This window comes from Ascidia mentula, chromosome 5, assembly GCF_947561715.1.
Source record: "Ascidia mentula chromosome 5, kaAscMent1.1, whole genome shotgun sequence".
Taxonomy (NCBI): domain Eukaryota; kingdom Metazoa; phylum Chordata; class Ascidiacea; order Phlebobranchia; family Ascidiidae; genus Ascidia; species Ascidia mentula.
In genome coordinates this window covers 9,076,286-9,093,695 of record NC_138570.1, presented here as the reverse complement: position 1 = coordinate 9,093,695, position 17,410 = coordinate 9,076,286, and the positions used below count along the sequence as shown (strand labels likewise).

At 40.9% G+C, this 17,410-nt stretch overlaps 2 protein-coding genes across 2 annotated transcripts; one reads left to right on the top strand and one right to left on the bottom strand.

The window, feature by feature from the left end:
• Positions 1 to 22: 22 nt before the first annotated feature.
• LOC145901536 (voltage-dependent calcium channel subunit alpha-2/delta-3-like) lies at positions 23 to 15,921 on the bottom strand. The gene is made up of 29 exons (XM_082989261.1): positions 15,767 to 15,921; positions 15,409 to 15,490; positions 14,880 to 15,002; positions 14,563 to 14,665; positions 14,322 to 14,438; positions 13,638 to 13,836; positions 13,262 to 13,412; positions 7,383 to 7,457; positions 6,665 to 6,754; positions 6,150 to 6,266; positions 5,534 to 5,662; positions 5,355 to 5,450; positions 4,999 to 5,129; positions 4,633 to 4,752; positions 4,452 to 4,569; positions 3,936 to 4,106; positions 3,567 to 3,774; positions 3,081 to 3,180; positions 2,845 to 2,955; positions 2,556 to 2,719; positions 2,400 to 2,485; positions 2,261 to 2,335; positions 2,050 to 2,202; positions 1,730 to 1,785; positions 1,572 to 1,670; positions 1,237 to 1,338; positions 987 to 1,123; positions 625 to 707; positions 23 to 412 (listed from the first exon to the last, which is right to left on the bottom strand). The coding sequence occupies exons 1-29, from the start codon at positions 15,898 to 15,900 to the stop codon at positions 209 to 211; spliced, it is 3,534 nt and encodes a 1,177-aa protein (XP_082845387.1). The 5' UTR covers positions 15,901 to 15,921; the 3' UTR covers positions 23 to 208.
• On the top strand, positions 8,424 to 12,955 carry LOC145901537 (uncharacterized). The gene is made up of 5 exons (XM_082989263.1): positions 8,424 to 9,223; positions 9,536 to 10,202; positions 10,756 to 10,901; positions 11,228 to 11,346; positions 11,861 to 12,955. The coding sequence occupies exons 1-5, from the start codon at positions 8,557 to 8,559 to the stop codon at positions 12,518 to 12,520; spliced, it is 2,259 nt and encodes a 752-aa protein (XP_082845389.1). The 5' UTR covers positions 8,424 to 8,556; the 3' UTR covers positions 12,521 to 12,955.
• Positions 15,922 to 17,410: the final 1,489 nt, after the last annotated feature.

Sequence of the window (17,410 nt, the reverse complement as noted above, 5' to 3'; positions counted from 1 at the left end):
TTAAACGAGCGTTGAGCACCAACGCATTTGGACGATCTAAGAACATTACATGCGGCGAAACTAAACAAAAATACAGTATTTGCACAAATGCGTCCTAAAAAGGCTTTGGATATAGCTTTTTTGTGCTTGACGATGGTAGCTGCAATTTGTTTAGACAGCCGCAGCACAGTGGTTTTTCACAATGTAGCTGTTACGCTCACTCACACTTCTACCAGTCGTAAGGTACTCGCAGCAGGGAGCCGTCCAGCACCGCCGTGCAAATCGCGACAAAAGTTAAGTGTATTGTGAGACAAGAGAGCCATGCGCGATAAACAATGGTGTCGGATCCAGCTTTGCGCTTGGTTTTCCACCACAGCGGGAATATCCTCGAGGCTGAGTTTGATTCGAAACAAGAAAGATTCATCCGCGATTCCTGCAACATAAAATCATTTTCTTAATCCAAGGTCTCTTGGGACATGAGCAACGGAAAACGTTTTTATAAATTTTACTTTAATTTTTTCACACCGCAGAGCGTGTTTAAATGATCCGTGGTTTCTACGTATCACTAACATATAAGAAATTACGCACCCCGAAAAAAAGTGAATATGTCCATATTTGCATACAGCTCTGATTTAAAGCACTTACAGCTGCGTGATGAGAAATGCATCCATCGGGTCTCCGCCTCCCTTTGTTTTCACGAAGTTGTTGACATCTTTGCTCTTGGGGATGTACGAAAGGACGTTAAGGATTAAAAGAAATTGGGAAATGTGAACTCTTTGCATTGGTGAAACAGCTGATGCTGTTGCTAGTGTAGCAGATTTTGCATCAGTTTTACACACTGTAACATTACAGAATGGGTTTTATAGCAATAACAAGTGCTATACTTGGTTTAGGTTTCAACCAAACAAAGTTGAATGGTGGAAAATGCGCATGTACACAAACCAATTAATCAGAATCAATGCAAACCAATCACAGTAATGTTTGTTAGTGAAAACTACAAAGGATATAAATTATTTCCTGGCCCTTCACTGGTAAGATCGGCTCGGATTTGTTCTTGCAGGAACAATCCAACTCCGGGTCGTCTACATTCCGAATAGTCACCAGAAATAAATTGCTGCTGCTCAGACTATACATACCGTATTCCCTGCAACCAGAGAACATTTATCATGAACAAGATCCAATGTGATAAAGGATCTCTGATCTAATTAGGCGGTTTACTGAATTATTAACAATGTAGATGTTTGAAAAATGTTTCACCTTTCACAGGTGACAGGACTGTAATTGTCGCAGAGCGTTCTTCCGAAGCTTGGCGTTTTCGTCCGATTTACGACATACACGTCATACTTCTTGTGGCAGGGACTAAAAATACAAGCAAGCGTTTTTTCGTTTTGGTAAGAATGCAGACCAAAAAGCAACATGCAAAATTGTTTAGCATATCTATACTTCAACAGTAACCCTGGCAATAGAAAACAGTTCAATGTAAACCTCACTCAGCACTGATAGAAATATTGAGCAAATTTTGATCAACATTTTCAAACTCCCTCAGATTTATTCGTCATCCGTGACTTGACATAAGTAACGACCTTACTCACCTATATGTACTCTCTCCAACATTTGCTCCAGCAGCAGCCCTGGGCTCCACCGACCATATCACCGTCCACCAACTGTATATTGTCAAGTTTGCAAGAGCTCTATCCCAAAAACAAGTATGTCATAACGTGAATTAAACTTTGTATTGAACACAGCTCACCTGACGAATTGTTTTGCCCACCACATCAGGTACATCCAGACTGAATGCTGAATGGACTAAAAAGTGCAAAGTTCAATCATATTATGAATGAATATGTAGAGAAAAATGCGAGTAAATTATTCAAATGAAAGACGTTGTTTATTTTGAAAAACGTCCTCATGTTTCAGACCCGCATGCACAAATAAAAAAGTGCAGCATGCATAGTTCGCGGATAATAACAGCATGTCAATTGGACATTTTTCAAGCCGCGGGGTCTTTAAACGCACAACAAACAATTCCCATTTGAAACGATTTGATTAGTTGTCACCTTAAGAATTTACCTTAAATTCTACACCGGTCGCCCCGTTATTGGCGTTGCCTTCAGGTCGATCGCACATTGCTCCGTAGTCGTATAGCTCCACCTTGCGAAACACGCCGTCGTCTATCAACTCGCGCATCACGTGACCATTTAAGGCACCAAAGAACTTCCCTATCTGTGAAATTCAAATGTCTGATAAAAAAGACAACTACGTAACGGTGATGCAATCTTACGTCATCCTGCTCACGTGACAACATCACGATTCCATTTTCGTCAATAATAAAGCATTCGAAACCTGTGTCTTCATTCTACGTTTAAAGAAATCGTCAGTTAGGGACTTTGAGCTTGCTAGAACTAGAACTTTCAGCTTACCTCAGCGCAATTCGAGTTTTCATACGAAGCTGCTTCTTTCCAAAACTGAGCTTGAAACGCGCTTTGGTTTAGCAGAAGACCTGAAACTAAATTGAAACGAATATTTTATTGCAATGTTATGTTTAAAGATATAGAAGAAATAAGAAATGTCCCTACCTCCTAAGACAGCATTGCGATGCACCAATGGTGTCGTGGCCACAACCACATTTCTACCAAACCGTTTGCTGGTTTCGTCATCGTTTGGCAGTGTGTACATCCACGACCCGCTGGGGTAGCTTGCTGTTCGGCGGTATATGCTCGGAAATTCTGTTCGAGTAAACCTGGATCATGAATATTCTCTGTTCAATTATATCGTATAGCTGCGTGAATGGTATAGAAGAATAAATGGACAAATGAAAGTAAGTTAATACAATACAACTTGTCACATCACTTCTTTTGATCTAACCTGAACAGGGCGCCTCGACTACGTTTGTAGTCCTCCGATGCGTAAATGTCGAACCAATATTGTCTCATCATACCACTCTTCGATATGACGAACGACATTTCTACTCCGGCTCTGCATATCAATACAAATACGTTTAACAAGATAAAAATAACGATGATTTCTCTATTATATTGATTTTAAACCAGACTAAACATGTTTACATGTCAGAAATTTCCAATGAAAAAGGGTATTCTTACTCGATGGAGGTGTTGAAGGTTCGATGTTCCGTCCATGCTGGAGTCAGGGCCGCAGCAAGGAAAACATCAAATAGAACTCCACTGACAAGTTCCTCGTTACCTATTAAAATACGCGGCATGAAAATTTAATCTGGGCTTGCATAAACGTCGCCTACATATTGTATGTTGCAAAAAGGTATATGCTACAGAATACATAATTTCCTTATTAGATTGTGCGCATTTTGTTTACAGACTGTTTAAAGAATAGAGCAGAATGGTTTGGGTTTTTCGAACCGGATATATAGCTGTAACTCTAACATTACTTTCTGGAAGTTGTTTCAGAAGCAGGAAATGTTTATGTTTTGCATTAAAGAGTTATACGTGTACGCAAAATGCACATACACGGTTTAAATTGTAATATTTTACTTTCGTAACATATGCTTACGATATTTTTACCACACTACCACTTGTATCTTAACATTGGCACTTTCACTTCTACCAACGTACACTTGATCGTGTTGTTTGCTTCGTTAAGCAAATAAGCTTTCAGCATTTGCAGCTGACTCATCCTGCCAATAGACTCCACCATCTCCTCGTTTCGGAAATGACAGTAACGCCAGCTCTCAGCCAATTGTACATCGCCCACCATAAGTGAACAAATAGCGGCGTTACGATTGATCCCAATGGAATTACTTTTCATCAGATTGCTTTGAATCTGAAACAAAAATCAATAAGATTTGCTGGCTTACTTTCTTGCTGGTTTTGAGGAAGATTATCACTGGCAAATAGATATTTACATACGGTTTATTAGAAAACAAATTTTAAAAACATTTTTAAACGATGTATGTCATGTGGACACTGTAAAAAATGTCCTACCTGTTTGCAATGCCTCTCATTGTATAGGGGGTCATACAGTTTCGCGTGAAGTTTGTCGTTATATGTAACCTTTGTATGACCGTATCCTGAGGGAAGAACCAGCGCCACACGATACGGAGTAGTTGGTATTGGTGTAAAGTAATAAACACCCTCCGAAATGACGACTCGATTCTACAGAAAATCCGAATATTTTTAAGGCTTTCAACAAACACTGCTGGACGAAAGAAGTAACTATTTGCTGAAATCGCCAGAGCAATATCGCAAACCACCATAAGGAAGGATTGTTCGATCTGTTCTAACTCCGTCTATTTATAACGAAAAATAACCTGTTTCTTTGAAACGTTTTAAATACCATCAAATGTATTCAACCAACAAAAACTACAGAAATTTTTGATTTTTATTGACTCGAAGTTTATTCTTTTTCAGAAATATAAATGGAATACTTTAATGGAAATGAATTTGCGCCGCCAACGTTGATTAATTTAAAAACCAAATTTAATGCGGATTTGAACCCACCCAATCATCAAGAGGTGTAATGATTTCGGAGACAGCATATTGTGATGACTTCAGCTGAATCATACCGGAACGAATTGCCGTGTGCCCTTCCCCGTACTCCAGATTGTTGATGTCAAAACTGGTAAACCATTATGTCAAATTGCATATATCGTCTCTACACAGGTCGATAAAATGATGTTACCTGTCAGAATTTGGGATCGTGGTGATTGTCCCGAGGTCGAGATATTTGCCGTTCCAACGTGGATGAAAGAGCACGTACCCGTTGTTGGTTATGATGTACATGTAAGCGTTGACTCCAACTCTATAAAGTCATGCGGTAAAACTATGTAGAAAACTTTTTATTTAAAAACTCTCCCCCGATTCTGCGACAAGATGAGAAACTGCCTAAAAGCTAAAGACGCACTTGTAAATAAAATTACAAAACTTAAATTTTCCTTCAATGAAGTATTTTGTACAAATTAGACGCATTGTTAAGTTCCACAAAATCGTGTATGGCCGTATAACGACGTATAACGTGTTTTTTCGCCAAATACACACAATGACTCACGTGTTAACAGGCATTGCATCGATCATATCGCTCACAGGAACATCAACTGCCATCACCCCCAGCATGGATGGTGGAGCAAATGTTGTGTTGCGGTAAACGGGCATTGCCACCGTCGTTATGAGGCCCAACCTCTGATAAAACAACAATAAAGATATATGTTATGAGGCGAATGCCAATGCGTTATGGTAATGCTGGTATAATGCTATTCTGCTTAATAATACAGTATTTGTCTGCTATGACAGACGTAGATAACAAAAATGTTAAAGCAGTCATCTGGAAACGGTCAGATGTCAGCAAAGATGTTTCGCAAAAAATGTATTTATGGGTATGCTTGTAGCGAAGTATATTACACTTACCTCGTCAACGTTTGATTTATCGTAATATCCTTTGGTCCAAGCCGTGTGGTGATCGCCCATGATTGCCATAGGCCGGTTTATCACGTCAACATGTCGCTGTAAACACGTAGATTAGTACAAGGGCAGAAAGCGTACATAAAGCATTTCATTTTTGTGGTATTGAGATAATATAGTTTTACCAGCACTTGCTCCGTCACGCTGTTGCGACTTTCAACTTGTGTGAAGAAACCCTGGTTGTTGCAGGCAATCTCTCTCACGGGTTCGAGATAATTTTTTTCCTGGCCGACTAAGTAGGCGAACACGCGGATCTGCAAAAAATCAATTCTTCTTCTTTGCCAAATGATCAGGACGACTTAAGGCATTTAATGAAATACACACTTATTTGGAAGTTGTGTTTGAAATTAAGCAGATTTCTTTATATAATATTGTACAGATGTTTCCTAAACTCCCTGAGTAGTGTTTCCTAATCTTTTTCGCTTGCGAACCCTTCTAACAGGTTAAAATGTCCCTCATGTTTGACATGAATATTTGGATATATTATTGAATCAGTTCATTGTAATAAAACGAATGAAAAACTCCCAGGACGGGATGTACACATCTTATACTTTGTGTGACTTCTATTCATTGTGAACCGTAAAACCACTGCAGGGTCACGGCTCTCTGTTTGGAAATCTCTCGTATTACGTATAACTGTACAAGGCTTCCACTGAATTCATTGTTTTGTACAAGTGAAACAACGAAATCTAGAAAAGGACGTTTAATAGTGGAAGTATCGATTGTGTGCTAATGGCTTACAGGCAAACTACGGTTTGTTTTGGCTTCATCGAACAACCATTGGTAGTTTTCCGGGGCACCGTCGGTGATGAGCATGATGGCGCAGTTGCAGCCGCTGCCACTTCCGTTACTGTGAAACTAAAATAGGTTTCGTGTTACATTTACAATGACCGACGTCGTTTTGTCAAATTGACTGGTCGTAAATGACACGAGAACAGAACGTGGTCGTTGTTAAGCGAAAAATGACAAAATAGGGCGGGCCACCACGAAGGGTTTTGCTGAGGTTGGTAATCAAATATTTGTCAATGAAATAATCTACACGCTACAACTTTCGATTTACCCGGAACATATATTTGTTAATAACACAGAAACCAGTATGGAGACACAGTAAAGTTTATTCATCTAAATAGTCTTGTTATTGAAGGTTTAAAGCCAAACCTACGACAAATCGCTGTCTTGCACCTTGTTTGATTTTTTTGGACACAAATGTTGATGATAAACGATAAACAAATAGAACAAAAAAGCAAATTGCTCACGTTGACCATGTAATTAAGAGCTGTGCGGAACGCGCCTTCGAATGAGGCAATGTCACGCATAGTGATGCTTTCCAGTCGCTGCAGGACAGTCTATAAAAGCACAGGAAGACAGAGTGTCATAACTAGACGTTAGATAAGGACGAGGCGGGTCGTTCGACTCAGTCGGATATCGCTGTTTGCTTAACAGAACGGGGCAAAACTTTCATCGTAGAGTTAAACGGCTTATTGTGTGTTGAACGTGGGTTACGTAAATATGCTTCAGCTGATTTGGTGACATTTCGAGCGGTCGCCTTTTGTGGGTGTATTTGTATTATGTAAATGCCGTGGACTTAATTCATTTCCAGCGTCCGTCTTATGTGACTTTTATGCGTATTGTACAAACCTCATCCACGACATTTTATGCCATAGCAGTTTTACGACAGAACATCACGAAAACTGCAAATGCTGGAGAATTTCAGTATTTGGTGTCTCAAAACGTGGTAAAACCTTTACGCTTAATACAGAAGGCAACAGTAGATAGCATAGAAAGTGTGAGTTTTAATCAGCTGCAAAGATCCTTAAAAATAGTTTTTAAAGCATCTCACACGCAATTAAACAGTTCAGTATTTTTCGAACAACAATGCGTTTTTCGGAAAGCAGTTTTTTTTATCAAAACAGTTGACCTGTGAGTGTTTTGCTACCAGGAAGGTAGGGTAGGTGTATGAACCATAAAACATACCTCAATGTTTCGCTTGTCGGCACGAACAAGTGTCCCGTTAAAACACGGCTCCACCACCTCAGTTTCCTTCTTGAACTGCGTAGAATTGAAAGAAAGATTATTGATCAGCAATAACACGATACTATATACTAAGTAAGATTATTACAGAGGCACAGATTTCTTAATTCGGCATACTGTAAGTTAAAGTCAAGTTGTGTTCTACACGTGTAAATCATTCGACCTACGCGGTGGTCGGCACACCTATCGTTAACACCGAGTCCGTTGTTCGAAAGCACCTGTGCTCTACAAGGGGTTAACAGCTTGGAGTTTTGAAGCTCAGCTGTGAAGAACAACAGACAGACAGACAAAATGCGCTCCCACGTTTGCGAGAACGATCGTAATTGCTTTGTAAACCCACACCATAAATTATGACTTCGCAGAAGACGCCAAGGGAGTTTGGGCTTCTGGAGGCAAATTGGCCGCCATGGGAACTATAAAAAGGTAGTTCTGTCAACGTTGACAGTTGATGTTGCTTTGTGGACCAGTTACAGGAGCCATGTTGTGCGGTGGTCGAAAACTCATAGAGAAAGACGCACAAACGTATAGAATTGTGCATCGCATGACAAAACGCCACTGCAGTGACTAACCTCAATGTCTGATAGCAGACTAGACAGAAGCGAAACCGATAAAAGCATTACCAAAGTGTAAGTCAGGGGTATACCGATCAGCTGTTAGTGTAAATACCGGGATGCACAGTTTACACAGTAATATTAAAATCACTTTCCACAATGTGCCTTCTGCTTTAACTGTGTGATTTCTGCAAAAATCCCCTCGCTATTTTGTGGTGACGCAGAGCGTGGCGTGTGAGTGAAACTCATTGCACACGGGTGGGGGCAAACTAAACGAGAAATTCCCTATAACGAGGACACAGTTCGTCGCGACTCAATTCTTGTTCCGCTTAGGGCACGGTACGATGTTGTTTGTCAGACACTCGTGATGTGGGTAGTTTCAATGAAATACGCTCAGGCGATACGTTGTTTCTTCACTTGTTGAATTTGTCGTTTCACATGTTTAGATTCGGTCAGCATAAGGGTTTTCATGGTCGTAAAATGTTGTGAGCTTTGGAGTTTTGCCTAAGAAAAACTATAATCTGACGGGTATGAACTCGGGTTAAGAAACAACACATAGCCAAGAAATGCTGAAATATACGAAATCGGTCTCGGCAGGATATGGCCGGTTACTTCACAGAGTCCTTCGGTTTATTTGCTTGCTATTACTTTGCTGGATGGGCGCCAGTAAATCAGTCGTAAAACCTAATTTGAAGACGCATGAGTGCTTGCGCCGGGCACACTACAACCGCGAACCGGACCGCTTCGTATGCAAGGACCTGGGTCTCTGCTACAAGCATTACTGCCAACAGGTGGCCAGGCGATGCAATACGTGCAAGCAAAGCAAAGTTTCGTCACTTCCGTGTCTAGTGTTTAAAAGTGAGGACGATTCCAACTCGACGACACCTGAACCGAGACAGAAGTTTGTGACGATCGACGGTGATCTGTTTCAAACCTCGGCGGCGCCACTTCCCAGCGATTTGCCGCAAAAACTCCTGCTGCGTCTGACTGCCGGGGACAAGGAATGTTCCGCCTTTTTGCTCGGCATACCGTACAAGAAACGAAAAATCTACGTGGTGGTCACAGCTGCGCAATGTGTTGTGGATTTCAGTGTGCGGTGTACGGCACTGAATGAATACAAGAACGAAACGCTAACGAAGAACGAGGACTATGAATGCTTTGGGTACCAACGATGGCAGGTTCAGATGGTGAAAAAAGGATTTCGTTCCTATTGCGCTACTTTAAATCATAAAGGTGAGCGCGTACGAAAACTTAAGCTATTCATAGGCACGTAGTAAGCTCGTTAAAAAACGTGCAACCGTAATCGTTACCCATTTATCTTAGTGAGATTTCAGACAGACAAAACTGATTTGCGTCCCGTCAAATATTGACTTTGCCGTTAAATACGATCTGTTCCGAGCGCCCTGGGTACAAACGCGAGTACTGTTCAAATGGTCAATATTGTGCTCATAGAAATTTAAATGTCAGGCGCTGTGCGTCAGACCCAGTATATCTGCGGCGGAATGTCAGCTGTCGACCACAAAAGAATTGCGGTTTTTCTTCCAGATAAGTCGGCGCAGATCGCGCTGAACGCCAAGAACGTGATGGTGGCGCGTCAGTACATGGAGTGTGGAGACTGCCGTTACGATTTGGCGGCAATTCGTGTGACGTCGAAGAACTACGAAGAGCTCAACATTAGCCATGCCGATGCCCGCATCGCGGTCGCAAGGCCAAAGTCACAATTGGCCAATTTGACCGCAACCGTTGCTAGTCTGTTAGAAGGGTGCGGAACAGGCAGCCAATGTATGGGTGAACTTTTCAATGCTAACGGTGCAGTTAACTCGGTGCAGAAGATGAAACTGTGCGTCGCACTTTCAAACACAACCAACAAGATGGCCGAAAACCTACTCCCAGGCAGTCCCGTATCCATCACCGGCGACGACGATGCGCTTGAAACCGTTGGAGTGGCAACGCATATTGTGCCAGCCAAAATGTACGCGAACACGCAAGGGGAAAATGAGTCCGATCCATCGATGGTTCGCGTTCCTTTGATTTCTGTGGTACGCATCACGAAAGGGTTTGTGAATTTCGTCGGCCGATGGTTGGAGGAAACACGTAAAAAGAGCCCGTGTGCACTCAGCCTTCATCCGCGATTCGACTGTTATCCTTCGTATCCGAAAGCGTTGGTAAATCAATCCATGTGCATATGCTCCAGAGGTTGGACAAACGAAAGGTAAAAACTATACCACCAGCTCAAACCAGATATTCAATTCAAGGACATGAGCAATTCGAACATACTGATTATTTGGCTAATTACGCAATTAATGTAATTCTTCTGGTGCGAAAGGTATGAAATCACTGCACCGCAAGTTAAAAAGGGGGGAGATCCATTGCTCCAAACACCGCCTGAATCAACATTAACGCGCATAAATGTTAAAAACGTTTGAGTGCTTACCTACGCAAATTCAAGTGATTTACTGTGCGTAATTCTCCGTAGTATCCTATATGACCCTTGATAAATATCTCACCCTGCTTTCGTTACAATGCTTCTGAAACATTAATTAAACCTTGCGAAAACCCTATTGACGCAGATATTTTTAAAACCTTTTGAGTGGGGAGAGTAAAACCAATGAGATTTGGCAACTGACAGATGTGGAATTTTTATAACTTCACGCCGAACACAGGCATCGCCTTATAAAATTCTATATATGCTGTTGTTTTCGAGCTTGGTTTCAATGTACTAGGCTATAGGGAAATACCTAACGTCATTGGTGGCGAATCCACAGGAACGCGTGCAAAAATGCGATGGAGGTGATGTCGGATAAATGCAAGTGGAATGCGAGGCAGAGGAACGCTAATTGTGACGATCGGCGACTCCCCACGAATTCCAGCAGGCGGCAAAAGAGAGCCATAGAGGTTGAAGTGATTCCAGGCAGGTTGAAACGCAGTCCGTACCTCCACGGCGAATAAAATCAAATGTAGAATTTAAATGTTTCCTCAAAATTTTGAATGTGAATACGATTTTAGCAAAGGCCATAACTTGCTAGGAATAGAGGCTCATCGTATGCTCGCGTGTGCATAAGTTGAAAAATCATTACACTAAAACACGAGGCCTAAACACACCGCCTTTACAAACCGGTTACGTTTTTATTAACACTGTTTGTTTATCGAGCTGTTTCTACGCACTCTTTTGCACTATAAATTAAAAAACATCTGAATGTGACGTTCAAACACACATGATAAGTACAATTTCCACAGGCTTCACGTCAAAACTAACCCTGCTCCACAACAACGTAACTAACGGCGTGGAGGTCGAGGAGATCTTACGCCACCTCACAAATTTGAGCAGCTTGGTGCTTGATTGCAATCGTTTGGAGGTAATTGACAGTCGAGAAGTTTACTTTTCCTTATTCAATAATTGCACTAACGCAAATGTAATTGATTCTCTAATCGCATTGATTTCTATCGATAATCTATAATGCGCTATGAAATCGAAAAGTAAGTGCAGCAAATCGTTTTTTTCCTTATGCTGCATAGATTTTGGATGGGTTTCCCGTGGACATTGACGTAATAAAGTAACGTATTTTTTCCCGAGGTTCCCGAGGATCAGAAACTAATTATTTTAATTACTTGCCAAGACCGTGAAAGTTTTCATTTTACGAAAATGTGTTTTTTAAATAACGTCATAGAGAAACTACAGCAATGTATAAAAATGTGCAAATGTCACTTTTAAAGCGACTTCAAGTCCAATACGAAGCAACCTGTGTTTAGTATTCAAAATACAAACAACTACTTAAACCAGTCCCTGGCGCGTATGGAAGTATGAAACTCTGCTCAACTTCTATTATAGTTTTTAACAAACGATTACTCATCATATTAAATTCCTTTCAGAAAGCAATGTGGAAGACATTTCAATACGGGAGGAAGTTACAGTTCCTCTCATTGCGACACAACAACATGACGTGGCTCCACAGCGGCACCTTCCGGAAGAACAGAAGGCTGATGCATGTCGGTATAGCCAACAACAGTTTGACCGAAATCAACAACAAACATTTTGCAAATCAAGTGCATCTTATCGACCTAGACCTGAGCTACAACCAGATATCGGCGATCGCTGAGAAAGCCTTTCGGAAACTTAAAAAACTGGAGCGCGTGAATTTGAGCAACAACCGTTTGCAAACACTGCATCGCTATCTGTTTCAGAAAAACAGCAAGCTCAAGGAAATCTGGTTGGAAAACAATTTGCTTGAGAAACTGTCGCCCGAATTATTTCGGAACTGCCCAGATTTGCGGTTCGTAAACCTTGAAGGCAACGCTTTGACCGGACTGCCAAAGGCTTTGTTTATGAGCAACACGTTGCTGCACCTTCTTAATTTGAACAACAACAAACTAAAAGCTTTGCCCAGCGACCTCTTGGATCATCAAAACTATATAGAACACGTGACTATATACAACAACATTCAACTGCCACCAGCTTTCACGCTTTCGGAATTTTCAAACTCAACGGTGAACAATTTAAAACAGTTTTTGGACCAATATGGCCGTGGGTAGGCAAGTTGTCGTCCGCAAGTGAATTGGAACTCAAGTTACTATGTGCCAATTTGGCGACCTTTGACCTTGGTTTACAAAACTCCTATTAATTGAGTACGATTTTCTTTGTTTCAACAAGACTGAAGTTACCTATCAGCGAAGGGTGATCAACATTTTTAAATTTTTCAGAAATTTTCTTAACAGGTGCCGGTTCGTAGTAATTTTATTACCACCGCCTCGCAATATACACAGTAAGCTCACTTTTCAGAAACTTTGTTAACGCCGCGTTTTATTCGTTTGCTTTCAAACACCTTTCTGTTCATCATACTGCATCGAATTGAAAGGTGGAGAACCACTGCTGTAAACACTGCCTGAAACAGCATAAAACGCGTATAAATGTCAATTTTTGTGTGCTTATGTTGTGGCTTATTCTTGTTATATACATTTAGTCAAGAAACACTATATTTCTGTGCGTGTGTGTTTGTTTGTTAAATGGCGCGGATAAGTCATGAACTGGCAATAAGTTTTGTGGCATTGCCTTTTTCCCTTCACGCGCGTTAATATTTTATGGGGAGATCGCTAGCGAGAAAGAGACTGAAGTCGCCGTTACATGAGCCAAAAGCTGAACTCCGAGTTCAACCAAAGAACCCCAAAATCGATGCTACCAGCAAACGAACATTTAGAGAACGGCTTTGCGGCGCCCAATCAATGAACAGCGCCTGCAATCTGTTTCCCATCTTCTTTATAGAGCCTAGCACTCACCGTGAGCACATTGAAGAAGTCGTTGTCGCTAAGAGTTCCCAGCAATGTGGCGACCGCGCGAATGGCGATTGATTTGCGCAAACCGGTCATGCTACCGCTTGTGTCCAACAACACAAGCATGTCCTTGGGATAAGTGGCGGCTTGAGTGTACCTGAAGGAAATATTTTCCCGTCTTAGCTGGATGACATTCGAAAGCTTTTATCCGCGCTCTTTTTGATGTATTTTATGTAATGTACTGCGGATATCGATAAAGAAAGGTTGCGTGAAAGATATTACTAATAAGCGTGGTATTATAGAGAGTATATGGAGTAGTTGTTCGTACGCAAACGGCGTTAACTCAAACCCATGACATTTTTATTTCTATTGTCATTCTCACCAAAGTTGCGTGCGGCAATCGTACAGATTCACCTTTCCCGTGTCTGACACCAACTTCCACTGAAACCCTGGATAAATCCGCACGTAACCTTCCACCGAACCGAAGTATTGCCATTTCAAATTTGGGTCACGAACCAGATTCTCCCGGAACTGCGCGTTCAAACCTTTGGACCACTCGACTGATTTCAACAGGTCGCTTTCTAAAAAACAATTAACGTTTTGCATATTCCAATGGACACGCAACGAAACCGTTCTTGTTGTACCAGCTCAAGTACGAAAACAATTATTGCCCAATAAAACCTGGGGAATTATAAGTCGTACCGACGTACGTGTTCACTACGAGATATTTGTGTAAAGTGTCAATATTTTTTATATAGACCATGCAACATACGACACAGTTTCAATGAAGTGGTGATATACGGAACACGCATCAAACCTGTCACATTAGCTTTTGAGGTGTTATCAATAATTCATAACCATTAAATTACTGTGATGCGGTAGCCAGTGCCCCGTCCATAAAATCCGTTTTTCAATGAAAAGCTCTGTTTGTGGCTGCTGGGTATTGGACAGATAATATGAGCAGTACTTGACATTGACGCACATTCCATTTTTACTTTTAACAATGAATGTAATATATGGAGCAAAGCCCTTGTTATGCAGAATTTGAACCTTTTTCTATTTGTACCTTTGCAGTAAACGTAGAATGGGACTTGCACCACCGACTGGTTCACGTTTACCTTCGACCTGAATCGCAAGTTCTTCTCAAAGCGCATCGTCCTCCGGAGATCGGAATAGTCGTCATCTTGTGAACAAATAACACCAAATTTGCTGATTAATTTACAACCGCCACAAGTTGTTTACACCAAAAACAAGCACTTGTTGATGTGGGTTTTCGGTCGGATAGGATGACACCAAGTTTTTCATACCTTCCACTGGTGCGTTTATGTATTGGACGTTGTTGTAATCGACCGGAGGAGTTCGTGTCCAATTGTAGGAGGTTGCTATTTTCTCTGCCTCTTCGACCAACCTCTGCGTATTTTTTCGAAAACGTCAGATTTTAGGGATGACGAGTTTGACGGAATACGTTTTTTTGAGGCGATGTGTACGGAAGTTTAATCAACAAAATTAAGTTGGTTAACATTTAGGAATAACAACTTGTTTCTATATTCCAGTGGCAACGAAATTTGTGCACTGGACAAAAAAATTACATTTTTCCAAGATTTTTTTTTAGTTTATAAGTTACCTTAACTGCACTGCGCTTTTTTCCCAGCATCTTTTCTAATTCCGAAGCAAAGTGGGCAACAGTTTTAGAACCGCTACGTTTGTGCACGTAGAATTCTTCTGCACTATACCGCTGCTCATACATCTAAATTTACTACAGAGTTACAACATATCTAACGAGATTTGTATATAAGCAGATTCAAATAAATATGTTACATTTATGTTGCGCATGCAACAAGCTTACAAACAAAATACACAGGTATTATAAAAATCAAAATGAAAGCAACATAATTAAATTGTCAGCTATTGTTAGCTTTAAAGTAAGCTAGTTCATTACATACAATAGAAATATCGATTTCGTCTACGTAGGCATCATCAATATCTTATTTTCAAATAGAATCTGGAAGCAACATAGCTATTATAATACATAGTGATGGCCATATTTTCGGTAACGGTTTTTGGTAATATGTTTGAAAATACAGCTTTTCAAAATAAATTCGTGCTTGTCTTGATTTAGCATTAGTTATGTTAGATTGGGTTATTACACATACATTCGTCAAAGCTTCGCATCCGGAAAACTCTTGCATCTTATCTTTCAAAATGGAACCGAAGGATTCTGCCAACTCGCCGTTTCTGTTCGAAGGTGAAAGAGCACATCGGTGTTAGCCATGACAAAGCACCGGTAAAAGACAAAAGTCCTCGCATGAATTATTTACGTCCCTAGGACTTCAAGGTTCGCAGTTACGCGGTGATTGAAATGAAACTAACGCAGCGGGTTTGAATTTGCCTCCGCGTGGCAAGAAAAGTAGTAGAGGGCGTGCGGCGATCCATAACATTGATCACATCAAGAAACAATTAGGGTTTCAATGGTCGCATCTCGGCGTGCGCTGGCGCTAATAGTAAACTTACGCCAATCTGTTCATGATGTAGCTTCTGGATGATTGACAGTTGCAAGTCGTCGTCGAGGAAAGAAGAATGAGCACAGCGATGTATGTATATACAGTTTTGTAAGCGCACTTCCATTGCTGACCAAAGTTTGGCATACACCTCCTAATTCTGTGACCATCACGTGTCAGTGAATTGAAACTGTTCATCTTTGTGTTCGGGCAAATTGTCTAGTTTAAAGTATTTTTCTCGGAAACATAGTAAGTTTAATAAAAAGCCTGAAAAAAGATCATATTACAGTATTGCGGACATTAATAATCTAGATTCTGGTGAAACATCACACCAATATAATTATAGATAATCAATACCTGTCCTTCGCTGTTTCAATAACTTGTCAGTTGTCGTAGTAATGAAGTACTTTAGGTCTGCAGCACAGTCTTTCAATAATCTTTCTCACCTTCGGTGATTAATTTAGCAGCTGTATGGCAGTTACGACCCTTAACTGCTGCAACAAACCGCCTTCACCAACAAGAGAAACGCGATTGCCTTTTTCAATTAATAATTGAGGAATACCGTCGTGCTAAGACCGGTTATCGTGTTTAATTATGCTATGCTATTAGATCGGTCAATTGAACTCGAATGTTGCTGCGTTTTGCAAACGTTCTCATTGGAGTACACAAAATGTTTAGCTGCGTATTCCACTGGGACCCGTTGAACTGCGCGAGCCCCGCAAACGGAATGCACAAATCAAATACGGTTTAAAAACAGCCATCTGCTCATGTAACAAAACGGCTTACTAAATCTGATGAACTTTGAGAGGGGTTAACTTTTTAGACGTCACTTTTGCTATCTGTGTGTTAATAAAACCTTCAGTCAACTGCCTTAAAGTTATGGAAACCACAACGTCAGCAACAAGCAGCAGTTGTACTTTTGTAATAATATTATTAATGCAACAATCTCGTTTCTTTGCATTACAGTGCAAGCACTTTGTCTTTTTTTTTCAAACTCCAGTAACTTGTATCGTTTTAAATAAATATTTGCAAACAATCAGCTTCCAACCTCATATCTCGACCAAATACACTTCAGTATAACGTGAAGTGATAAAACTAAACAAAGTCCTTCTGCACCTCTTCAATTATTCAGCAGCCTCGAGGCAGCTCCTTTGCTATCTTGCGAACTGAACATTTTACACAGATTTTACAAAGTGTTGCCGCACCGCATCTTCACTGCAAAGTACAGATGGCGGACTGAGAGCTATCAGGCATCTCGACCGCCATAAAATAACGATTGCTTTCCGCGTCAGCGCGTCTAGAAGCAAAAACATCAATAATTTAAGCGACAAGACGGGGCCAGCACTTAGTGCGCGACTCGTTTGCGAGTCCATGTAGTTTCCATTGCTCAAAAAGCTTGTTTGGAACTAAATGGGACACTGATTAAAATGGCGTTACAACAGAAACACTTTCGGAATTTGCACAAGCGTGTAATATGTTGCTTTTGCTTGTTGTTGCAATTTGTATCCGACCATTCTTCGGCAAACCTTATCGCAAGGTTTACATCTGTTGTTAGATTTTGGCTATCACATTAATAAATCACCTTGGGGATTCGCTAATTACACCTTCAGGCTGTAACAGTTCATTAAGTGGCGAAGGTCCTGCATTGTCAGGTAAC